A 12,059-nucleotide genomic window follows, 5' to 3' on the forward strand; every position below is an offset into this window, starting at 1 on the left:
GCGCCCGGCCGTATCTTTTTCATATAATGACTTCTTTTCCTCTGGAAAGATAGTGGGACTGAGTATTTAGGGTGTCTCCCAGGTCCTGCAGGAGCAGTCCCCTCCTTCAGAAGGTCTGTGGGTCCTCTTTGGATTCCTGGTTTGTTCTTGCAGTCGTTCTGAAGCTAAAATTCATGATGTGAGCCTCTGTGCGCTCCTCCGTCCATCTGAGTCGGAGCTGCAATCTAGTCCTGCCTCCCATCCACCATGATCAGCAAACTCCCTTGTTAATTTTTGATAGCAGCCAAAAAATATGGACGTGAGGTGGTTTTCCTCCCCCCGTTTATTGAGATCCACTGCTGTAGGTTAATTGCCAGCATCACATACATATAAGCTGATTGAGCTCAAGTTTATATAACTATTCTTGTCTTATCTGTTCTTTTAACAATCTCTTATGGCCTGGCTTTTTGTGCATTTTTTTCTTCTGTAATGGCAACCTTACTGGTATAATTAGTAGTCCAAATATATTTGGATAGTTCTTATGCTTATGTACTAAGGAGCTAAAGAGGGAATATTATAGGATGGTTAGAAGTGCAGACTCGAGATGAAATGCTTGTCATGGATCTCTGAATCTATCACTTGCTAACTTTCTGATTTGGGGACAAATTAACTTCTGTCTTATTTTTCTTTTTATCATCTGTAAGTGGGGTATACTTTCTTCATAGGGTCATTATAAAGGTTAAATGAGGAAGACAGTGCTTCCTTTTTTCACATGACACACATAGAAAATGATAAATTTTTACAGGTGGGTAAAAGAATAAGCTACAAGGAAATCCTACATAGACCTTGCATGAGCGCCTCCAGGACTGGTGGAATCAGTAGTCCAACTATACTTCCAGCTCGTTAATGGGCCACAAGTATATTATAGGATACGTGTTGAAGAACTGTGAATTCATTCTTGAAAAATATTTTAAACACACAGCAGAAGTTTAGAAAGCCTGAGTCATTGTTTCATACAAGTAGAAAGGACACTTCAGTAACTAAAGAACTACCATTCTTGCCAGGCAAGAAACTCAGCATCTTAAATTATAGAATATCTCTCCTAGGTATATTAAAGTTTTCATACTTCATAAAGGTGTTAAACATTTGCATCTGTCTTTCAGGTATTGTTTCAATATCTTACAATGTTTAGTCAACACGTGATTAGTAATTAAGAGCTCATTAAGTCTTTGGGCTACATATTGCTTATTGATTGTGGTTATCATTTCATTACCTAATTCTCACTTTTGTCTATAATTAGGGTCGTCGGGCTGTTAAAGTGGGTGCTTATGCTGCTTGCCAGGAAGCAAAGGAAGATATAAAGGTAACTTTCTGAATTAGGGGGAAAAAGAGAAGTTAAAGATGAAAGTACTTTACAAGAGGCCAAGTAGAATAATTTGAGTGATGATGTTGTTGAAGTGGTTTGGGGCACCTAGATGCAGAAATTTGGAACTGGCAGGGTTATGTGATTTCTTTTTTTAAAGTATAAATGCCTTTACTAAAAGCAAATTTTAAATACTATTTTTTTGGTTTGTTGCCTTCATTTGTAGAGTCATTCAGAAAATGTCTCTCAACATCCACTTCATGTAGAAGTATTACACTCAGAGATTATGGCTCATCAGAAATTTGCTTTGCGTCTTGGTTCCTGGATGAACAAAATTATGAGCTATTCAAGTAAGCATACCCCCTGTTTTTCTTGTTTCTGATAAAATACTGTGTTTTTTATAGTCACAAATTTTAAAATGTCACTGAGTATGAAATACAGTTTTTCTTTTTTTTGGTTTATACACTTTGATTAATTTTCAGGGTTGCATTTCAAATGCATAATATCTTAGCATATTATTTCAAGTGCATAGTATCAAATAATACCTTTTTATTGACTGTTGAGTCTTTGATGTTGACAGAATTATTCTTTACATCAAATGTAGGAGGATTAATGTTAGTCTTTTCACATGTTATAGGAAAAGTACTTTTAGGAGAAATATTATAAGAATAAAAATTATGGCTGAGTGCAGTGGCTTATGACAGTAACCCCAGCACTGCGAGAGACTGAGGCGGGAGGATCACTTGAGCCCGGGAGTTCAAGACCAACCTGGGCAACAGAGTGAGATTCATCTCTATTTAAAAAGAAAAAGAGTACAAGTTGTGTAATTGTGTGAACTCTTTTGTTTGTAGGTGACTTTAGGCAGATCTTTTGCCAAGCATGCCTTAGAGAAGAACCTGACTCGGAGAATCCCTGTCTCATAAGCAGGTTAATGCTTTGGGATGCAAAGCTTTATAAAGGTAAGTAGACATTTGCTTATGCTTTTTGTCAGGAAGCAAAGGAAGATTATGATCTTAAAGTGGAGCTGTAATATCTTTTGTTTATTAAATTAGTTACTAAATCTGTGATCTTGACTGATAAGATATTACATGTGAATATCAAGTTTAACCAGTCAGTATGTATTCTTTGGTGTTAAAACGCAGGGATGTTATCTTTTAATTATAGAGTCTTTTCATTTAGTGAGAGCCAGTCAAAAAGAGTATATATGTATATATCTATACATGTATCTATATATTCAGGTAGTAATGCCATTGTTGAGTGGCAAAAAGAAAGCTATTTTCATTGTAAAAATCTAAATGAAGAACAAAATGTAAAAGTCAAGAGAAAGGCTAAAAGCATGGAGAAGGAAAAGTACAGAGTAAGAGTACTTTTGAGTGAAATAGAAACAGAATGAAAAAGTTAGGAGAGAATAAATTGAAGTGTAAGATGAAGTGGTGGGAGGGGTACAGAAAAAGAGGGAAAAGGCAATATATGTGTGTATTTTAAATTCTAGTTATTAAATATTAATACAATAAATACTGTTTATATTTGAGGTCTGTTTGCATGTGAAATAATTTTATAATATTCTGCCACTCTAATAGCTGGAATGTTTTTGGTTTTTGCCTTGGTGATTCCCCTCATTCCCCCACCCTCCCCAAAATAATCTATAGGTGCCCGTAAGATCCTTCATGAATTGATCTTCAGCAGTTTTTTTATGGAGATGGAATACAAAAAACTCTTTGCTATGGAATTTGTGAAGGTAATTATTTATAAATTAGATATCAATAAATACAAATAGGCAGTTTTTATAAATGAACTAATAGAAACAGATAATTATGAATCCAAAATTAAATGTTATGATTCATTTCTTTGTCAAAAGTTCGTTCTTGGCCCTGAGGGTTGACTCACACCTGTAATCCCAGCACTTTGGGAGGTGGAGGTGGGTGGATCATTTGAAGTCAGGAGCTCGAGACCAGCCTGGCCAACATGGTGAAACCCCGTCTCTACTAAAAATACAGAAATTAGCCGGGCATGGTGGTGGGTGCCTGTAGCCCTAGCTACTCAGGAGGCTGAGGCAGGAAAATCGCTTGAACCCGGGAGATGGAGGTTGCCGTGAGCCAAGATCGCGCCACCGCACCCTAGTCTGGGCAACAGAGTGAGACTCCTATCTCAAAAAAAAAAAAAAGTTCGGTCTCATACATTGCATAAATATTTTCACAAATGTCATTTGCTTGTATAGAAACAGCGCTCTTAGAGAAGAGGTAGGTGGAACATGACCTACTGACCCAGAGCAAAGGGAAATTATCACATTCACATATGCATTCAGTCTTCCTAATCATTTATTTGCCTGTTTGTAAAGTTACAATAAGAATAGAAGTGACTAATTGAAAAAGGATAGCAGGAAAGAAGAACAGATGTGTATGCTAAAGTGGGGTGCAGGAATTAGGTGGCCAAGGGTTCTACTTAATTGTTGGAAGCTAAAATGTAAGGCTAAAATTTACAGCTTTTTAATGTTTTATTAATCTGTCATGTATCTCTTACCTTACTGTGTCTTTTTGTCTATCAACCAAATTAGATCGCAAGGTTATACATATCAGGGACTCCTTTGAATCTTTTATTTTGCCTTATATAAAGGTATCCAGTAATACTTGTTAATTTCCTCTGATTTTGAGTTGCAGTCAATTCTGTAAGACTTAAGGTAGATATAGGACCCAAGATGGAACTGGAAGCAGAGAAAGAAAGAATGATTGTTGTAAGCAAATGACACTGTGGGATAAGATACCTGCATTCCCTGGATTTTATATGCAGACTTACAAGTAACTAAGACATTTGTTGTATGTCTTATCCTTCAGCAGTGATGGCAACCTAAGATGTTCTCTTCTAAAACTCTTTAGATATAGAATATTGGACCATATGTGTGATCTGAAATGAAATTTTGTTTTCTTATACAAAAGCTGATCTCCCTACTTAGATGATTTTTTTTGTACACCATGGTTACCCCTTAAACATTGTAGGAATTTTGGAAGGTAAAGTATCCAACTTAAAATAGGTTAAGTATCCAACTTTGTGCCTTGCACATAATAGATGCCTGTTATGTGACTGAGTGTATTACCATTTTTGTTCTCCCAGTTTATCAGGGTTGTTTTGCAGTTGTTATGTACCAGTATGGGAAAGAAGTTATTTGCAGCCAGCATCCGTTCTGTTTAAGACTGGATTCAATCTGATGGGTTGGTTTTTCTGGGTCATATTTGTTGTTACATACTTTGAATATATTCCCTGCCCAATACCATTAGAGTAGAAGCTGCTAAAGGTTGCCCCAGATTCTGTTTGGAGAAAGGATAAACTATACCATTGCAGTCCTCTGTGTTTTTTTTTTTTTTTTTTTAACCTGTATGTATGTCTTAATAGTTTCCACTTCTATCTCTGCTGAATTGAGTAAGTGAATTTTTACTTGATTTGTTTTTTTTTTTTTTCTTGAGACGGAGTCTTGCTGTGTCTCCTGGGCTGGAGTGCAGTGGCCGGATCTCAGCTCACTGCAAGCTCCGCCTCCCGGGTTCACGCCATTCTCCTGCCTCAGCCTCCGGAGTAGCTGGGACTACAGGCGCCCACCACCTCGCCCGGCTAGTTTTTTGTATTTTTAGTAGAGACGGGGTTTCACCGTGTTAGCCAGGATGGTCTCGATCTCCTGACCTCATGATCCGCCCGTCTCGGCCTCCCAAAGTGCTGGGATTACAGGCTTGAGCCACCGCGCCCGGCCTTACTTGATTTGTTGTTTGTTATTCTCCTTCTAAGATATTTTTGTTGATCATAATATCTTGCCTTAATAAATAGGAATTATCTTACTTGACATTTTATAGATAGAAAGAAACTTGCAGCAGTTATTAAAATTGGGATTTTTTAAAGGTCTTTAGTAGTGATTTATAATTGATTCTCTACTTATATATTTCAGTATTATAAACAACTACAGAAAGAATATATCAGTGATGATCATGACAGAAGTATCTCTATAACTGCACTTTCAGTTCAGATGTTTACTGTTCCTACTCTGGTATGTATTGATTATATTCCTTTTCAGTCTTTCTAAGTAAAACTTGTTTTGCTTTGTAAGAATTCCACTTAATGTTGAATCAAATTAGAACAATGTTAGAATCAGTAAGTTGGGCTATGTGAATACTTTAGTGCTACCCAAGGACTAGTTAACGAGGCGCTGCCTTGGTTCAGATGTCCTCGTCAATGCAGATGACACCTAGAACTGGTTTCTTACTTTCTAGAGTAACTTACGAACCCTGACTTTTCAAACCAAAAATATTTTATTTTAAAGTTATTGTTTGTAGGCAGATAGAGTAAGATAAAACTGAGAAGCGGGAGAGTGTGCCTGTCAAGCATTTGGGAGAGATGGTGCTACATAGGCCTGGGAGTAGAGTGGAAGATTTTGCTTCCTTTGTATACTACTACTTTTCTTTGTTTTTTGTTTTTTGGTTTTTGAGACAGAGTCTTGCTGGGTTGCCCTGGCTGGAGTGCAGTGGGATGACCTCAGCTCACTGCAGCCTTTGCTTCCCGAGTTCAAGCGATTCTCATGCCTTAGCCACCCAAGTAGCTGGGATTATGGGCATGCACCACCATGCCTGGCTAATTTTTGTATTTTTAGTAGAGACGGGGTTTCACCATGTTGGCCAGGCTGGTCTCAAACTCCTGACCTCAGGTGATCCGCCTGCCTTAGCCTTCCAAAGTGCTGGGATTACAGGTGTGACAAAGTGCTGGGATTACAGGTGTGAGCCACTCGCCCAGCCCTACTTCTTTTCTTGTTTGGAATTAGATAGTTAACCAAACTTGGTTAATTGTTTCTAGTTTACTTTTTCAAAAGGATGGGGAGGAGAATTTAGATTGGGGTAAGAAGGAGATTTCAAAATAGATCGTAGTGTGCTAGAAGTCATGAAGTACATCTTTGTTGTACTTTGCTCATCATGTGATTTTTTTTTGAGACGGAGTCTCACTCTGTCACTCAGGCTGGAGTGTATTAGCACAATCTCGGCTTACCGCAACCTCTGCCTCCTGGTTCAAGCGATTCTCCTGCCTCAGCCTCCTGAATAGCTGAGATTACAGGCATTGCCACCACACCTGGCTAATTTTTGTATTTTTTGTGGAGAAGGGGTTTTGCCATGTTGACCAGGGTGGTCTCGAACTCCTGACCTCAGGTGATCCGCCTGCCTCGGCCTCCCAAAATCCTGGGATTACAGGCATGAGCCACCACACCTGGCTTCATTGTGTGATTACTGATGATGAATGTTTATCTAGATAACCTGTCTGATGGGCTTGGGGTATCCAAATAGGTGTTGTCTAGTTACCGAGGAGTAGGGAATTTTTTTCTTTTAGAAAATAACTTCTTAGTAGTTGCTATTCAGTGAAACTAAGGACTGTGGTTAACATTCAATAACAAACATTTATTAAAAATAACTTACGGACTAACTAAATGAATGAATAAATTAAGTCCATACTACAGTGAGTTAATGCTAAAGAAAATATTCTTGAAATATTCTGCAGGCTCGACATCTTATTGAAGAGCAGAATGTTATCTCTGTCATTACTGAAACTCTGCTAGAAGTTTTACCTGAGTACTTGGACAGGAACAATAAATTCAACTTCCAGGGTTACAGCCAGGACAAACTGGGAAGAGTATATGCAGTAATATGTGACCTAAAGTAAGTTGTTCAAGTCAAAACGTGAGGGTACCTGTTAAACTCAGTGTGCTTATTTGCTGTGTCTTATAAGTAATCCTGTGATCATTTTGGTTATCTAGAATTCTCTTTATAATGATGGCAAGTACAAAGAACTGTTACTGCCTTGCATTAATAAATGTCTTCAGTGAAGGCTTCTTACTGAGTTGTAAAACCTGGTTAATAAAGATGCTATTGAGGAGAGGCCTGTTACAATAACTTGGGGTCTTCTGGGGTCACCAAATGCATTCCCATTGTAATTACCATACTTTTCACTCACTTCCACTCACACACTTTGGTTCTGTCCTTCCTATATAGTCTCTTTGTGCATAGTTTCAGATAATGTATTGATGTAAATTTCTTTCATTTTCTTTTTTCTTTTCTTTTTTTTTTTTTTTTTTTGAGACAGGGTCTCGTCCTGTTGCCCAAGCTGGAGTGCAGTGATGCAAACATGGCTCACTGAAGCCTCGACCTCCTGGGCTCAAGTGATCCTCCTGCCTCAGCCTCCCATGTAGCTGGGACCACAGGCACGTGCCACCACACCTGGCTAATTTTTTATTGTTTTGTAGAGACAGAGTCTCACCTTTTGTTGCCCAGGCTGATTTCGAACTCCTGGGCTCAAGCAATCCTTCTGCTTTGGCCTCTCATAGTGTTGCGATTACAGGCATGAGCTACTGTGCCTGGCTGTTAACATTTTTTTAACTCCCCTTTTGCTGTACTGTTGATCCTCCATATCTGTGGGTTCCACATCTGTGGGTGCAACCAACCACAGATTGAAAATACTCTATTTTTAAAAAATTGCTGCAAGGCTGAGGCAGAAGGATCACTTGAACCCTGGAGGTGGAGGTTGTAGTGTGCCAAGATTGTGCCGCTGCACTCCAGCCTGGCAATGGAGCGAGACTTTATCTCAAAAAAAAAAAAAAATTGCATCTGTATCAGACCAGCCTGGACAACATAGCGAGACCTTGTTTCTACAAAAAATAAAAATAAAAATTAGCCAGGTATGGCAGTGTAAGCCCGTATTCCTGGCTATTCCAGATGCAGAGGCGAGAAGATCACTTGAGCCCAGGGGTTTGAGGTTGCAGTTAACTGTGATCATGCCACTGCACTCCAGCCTGGGCAACAGAGCGGGATCCTATCTCTAAAAAAATAAAATAAAGTTTAGTAAATTGTTATGTTTTATCTTCAGTATAAGTGGAGATGATGGGTAAATTCAGTAGTGAATCGATATGTAGCCATTGCAATTGAAATTTGTTTCTCAGCCAAATTATGCAAAAATTACATGTTGTAGAAAACAAAAACTCCTAATGGCAGTACTTAAAGTTATTGTTAAGTCAGTGAATATAGAGAAAAAAAAAATCTCTCTACCATGGCTGTCATTACTGTGAAGTATTCTTATAACTGAGTTATTTTTATATCCAGTTAAGTGGTGCATAATCACTTGTTTTATCGTATTTTGTGGGTCTCTGACTATAGCTAGTCTTTACGGTAAATAGTTTAGAGCCAGCACATCCCTAAATACCTACCCTTATAGTAGAACTTTAAGGTGTCTGGTTTGGAAGGCAACTTCAAATCTTCTGGTGCTTACAATTCCTCCCCTATATCCCAACCTAAATATAGATATCTCTAGTGACCAGGGGAAGGGAAAATTAACACCTGTTCTGCAGGTACTGTGTAATTCGCTCTCATAAGAATCCTGTGAAATTTATTGGTAACTGCTATGTGCCAAGGAGCTTTGCTTATTTTACCTGATTGTATTCTTGCACCATTCTTAGAAGGTACTTGATATAATCTTACTTTGTAGATTGTAAATATTTGCCTAAGGTCACAAAACTAGTAAGTGGCAGAACTGAGATTTGATTATAGACACCATTTATCTGTAAAACTCATGTTCCTTCTACTATGTCATGTAGCCTCACAGGATACATAAACAGCAACACAAAACCCGCTCTGAAACCTGGCCTAACACACCAATCACAAAAACTCTTTATTTAGCAAATAATTCATGTTCACTGTTTTCTCACTCTCTCATTGTAGAAATTCTGTAGTAACATCTTACTCTTTCCCTGCATGTTTATTTACTAATTTCCCCTGAAACCTTGTTTTTAAATTAGTTAGAAATAACCACACTTAATGTGTTTTCTTCCCAGGATAAAGTCTAAATTCTGTCAGAATTTGTAGGTCTTCATAGTTTAGCTTTGTGTTTATCTGACTGTACCTCAGCATGAAATAAGTTTGTTGGTAATAGTAGGTACTCTGTTCAGCCTGCCTTAGGAAATTTTCACTCTCAAAGCAGCACATTCCAACTTTGGATAGCTTCTTCCAACTCTTAGAAAGTTTCCTATTGTATATTGAACTCTTGTCTTTTTTTGTAGCTTTTATTTTCTGGTTCTAGTTCTCTCTTTGTCCATTGAGAACAACTTCAATTCTCTTTTAACTTGAAGAAGTGTTTAAGGGCAGCAGTCATGTCTGCCAGGTCTTTTCTGCATTGAGTTGCATTTATTTCTTAACTGGTCCCGTTTCATGTTGATTAAAATTCCTTCTAAATCATCGTCCTTCTCTACTGAACCTGTTTCTGGTGCATGTACACCGTTTATGTGTCAAGAGATGAACACAGTTCTCCAACTGACATCTGCCTGGTAAAACACAGAAGGGAGGGATTACTACCTCTCTTATTCTAAAAAATGTGTGTCTATTACTTCAGTTTTGTCAGTTGCTCTTTGGGAGGTATCTCATGGGGTACTTTGTTTCTCGGTTGCTAATTTATTGTGGAAATGCAACTTAGAAAAGAGATGCAGTTGAACCTTGGTTCTATTGAGGAGAACAATATTATTCTTTTATTACTCCAACCTGTTCCTTTGTTCCATTTCCAGAAAGTATAGCACATTCTCAAACCAAATCACTCCCTTACTGTCTCACCCTGTCCACACTTTCTCCCTCTTTTCCCATTGCTTTTGCCACCTATTTTTATCTACAAACTTCTTTTCCTTCCCTTCCTTACCTTTTTGTTTGATCCAGTTCCTTATATCTTCTTGATAAGTCATTTGTAGAAGTCCCTCATGAGCTATGTGAGATTGCTAGAAACCAAAAATGTAAATTCTCTTCTAGATCAGTGCTTCTCAGATTTTAATGTGAATGCAAATCATCTGGGAGCTGCTTTTTTTTTTTTTTTTAATTTAACTTTTATTTTGAGTCCAGGCTTGCTACATAGGTAAACTTGTGTCATGGCGGGTTGTTGTTAAGATTATTTTGTCACCCAAGTATTAAGCCTAGTACCCATTAGTTATTTTTCCAGATCCTTTCCCTCCTTCCAACCTCAGTCCTCTGATAGACCCCAGTGTGTGGTGTTCCCCCTATGCGTCCATGCATTCTCATCATTTAGTTCCCACTTGTAAGTGAGAACATGTGGTATTTGGTTTTCTGTTTCTGCATTATTTTGCTGAGGATAATGGCCTCCAGCTCCATCCACGTTCCCAGAAAAGATGTGATCTCATCCTTTTTCCGGCTGCATAGTATTCCATGGTGTATATGTACCACATATTCTTTATCCAGTCTATCACCGATGGGCATTTAGGTTGATTCCATGTCTTTGCTATTGTGAATGCTGCAATGAATGTATGTGTGCATGTGTCTTTATAATAGAACAATTTATATTCCTTTGGGTGAATACCCAGTAATGGAATTGCCGGGTTGAATGATATTTCTGTTCTTAGGTCTTCAAGGAATTGTCACACTGTATTCCATAATGCTTGAATTAATTTATGCTCCCACCAACAGTATATAAGCATTCCTTTTTCCTTGCAGCCTCCCTGCATCTGTTACTTTTTACTTTTTAATAGTGGCCATTCTGACTGGTGTGAGATGGTATCTCATTGTCGTTTTGATTTGCATTTCTCCAATGATCAGTGATGTTGAGCTTTATTTCATGTGATTGTTACATACTGCCAATGCAGCATGTATGTCTTCTTTTGAAAAGTGTCTATTCTGTTCCTATCCTTTGCTCCCCCCTTTTTTAAATTTAAATTTTTATTTTTCAAGACAGAGTCTTGCTCTGTCACCCAGGCTGGAATGCAGTAGCACTATCTCAGCTCACTGCAACCTCAGCCTCCTGGGTTCAAGTGATTCTCCTGCCTCAGCCTCCCGAGTAGCTGGGAATACAGGCGCACACCGCCATGCCTGGCTAATTTTTTGTATTTTCGTAGAGATGTTTTAGTGGAGATGGGGTTTCACCATGTTGCCCAGGGTGGTCTTGAACTCCTGAGCTCAGACAATCTCCCCACCTCGGCCTCCCAAAGTGCTGGGATTACAGGAGTGAGCCACCACGCCCAGCCTCACTTATTAATTTTTTTTTTTTTTTTTGTAAATTTGTTTATGTTCCTTATAGATGCTGGCTATTAGGCCTTTGTCAGATGCATAGTTTGCAAAAATTTTCTCCCGTTCTGTTCATTGTCTCTTCACTGTGTCGATAGTTTCCTTTGCTGTGCAGAAGCAAATCATCTGGGGAGCTTCCTTAAATTCAGATTCTGGGGATGATTGCGTTGACTCATGTGCTTTGGAAGGCTGAGGCAGGAGGATTACTTGAGGCCAGGGGGTTGCAACCAGCCTGGGCAACATAGTGAGACTTTGTCTCTACAAAAAATAAAATTAGCCAAGTTTGGTGGCACGTGCCTGTAGTCTTGCTACTGGGGAGGCTGAGGCAGGAGGATTACTCAAGCCTGAGAGTTTGAAGTTGCGGTGAGCTATGATCACACCATTGCACTCCAACCTGGGCAACAGAATAAAGTCAACTTTAAAAAAATACGGGGCAGGGGGAGGTCTGATTCAGCAGGTCTGATTAGAGCCCAACATTTTGCATCTCTGAAGAGCACTCAGGTGGGGCTGATGCTGCTGGTTAGTGGACCACACTCTGAGTAGTAGTGCTTTAGAAAGCAATGAAACATGAATGCCGTTTATTCAGTGTGACAGATTTTAAACTTTAATCTTTTTTATCTTTTACTTTAAAGGAAAGATTTAGATGGTAATTC

General features: G+C 38.7%; 1 protein-coding gene across 2 annotated transcripts in view; it reads left to right on the forward strand.

The window, feature by feature from the left end:
- Positions 1–12,059, forward strand: part of LOC111529161 (E3 ubiquitin-protein ligase UBR1) — a 158,966-nt gene that overhangs the window by 46,169 nt on the left and 100,738 nt on the right. For both annotated transcript variants that reach the window (XM_023196014.2, XM_026447834.1), the window contains exons 7-12: positions 1,280–1,342; positions 1,569–1,692; positions 2,194–2,301; positions 2,992–3,080; positions 5,271–5,369; positions 6,863–7,020. In XM_023196014.2, the coding sequence (XP_023051782.2) occupies positions 1,280–1,342; positions 1,569–1,692; positions 2,194–2,301; positions 2,992–3,080; positions 5,271–5,369; positions 6,863–7,020 (641 nt within the window). The remainder of the gene's footprint in view (positions 1–1,279; positions 1,343–1,568; positions 1,693–2,193; positions 2,302–2,991; positions 3,081–5,270; positions 5,370–6,862; positions 7,021–12,059) is intronic.

Source organism: Piliocolobus tephrosceles, unplaced genomic scaffold, assembly GCF_002776525.5.
Source record: "Piliocolobus tephrosceles isolate RC106 unplaced genomic scaffold, ASM277652v3 unscaffolded_108, whole genome shotgun sequence".
Classification (NCBI taxonomy): Eukaryota; Metazoa; Chordata; class Mammalia; order Primates; family Cercopithecidae; genus Piliocolobus; species Piliocolobus tephrosceles.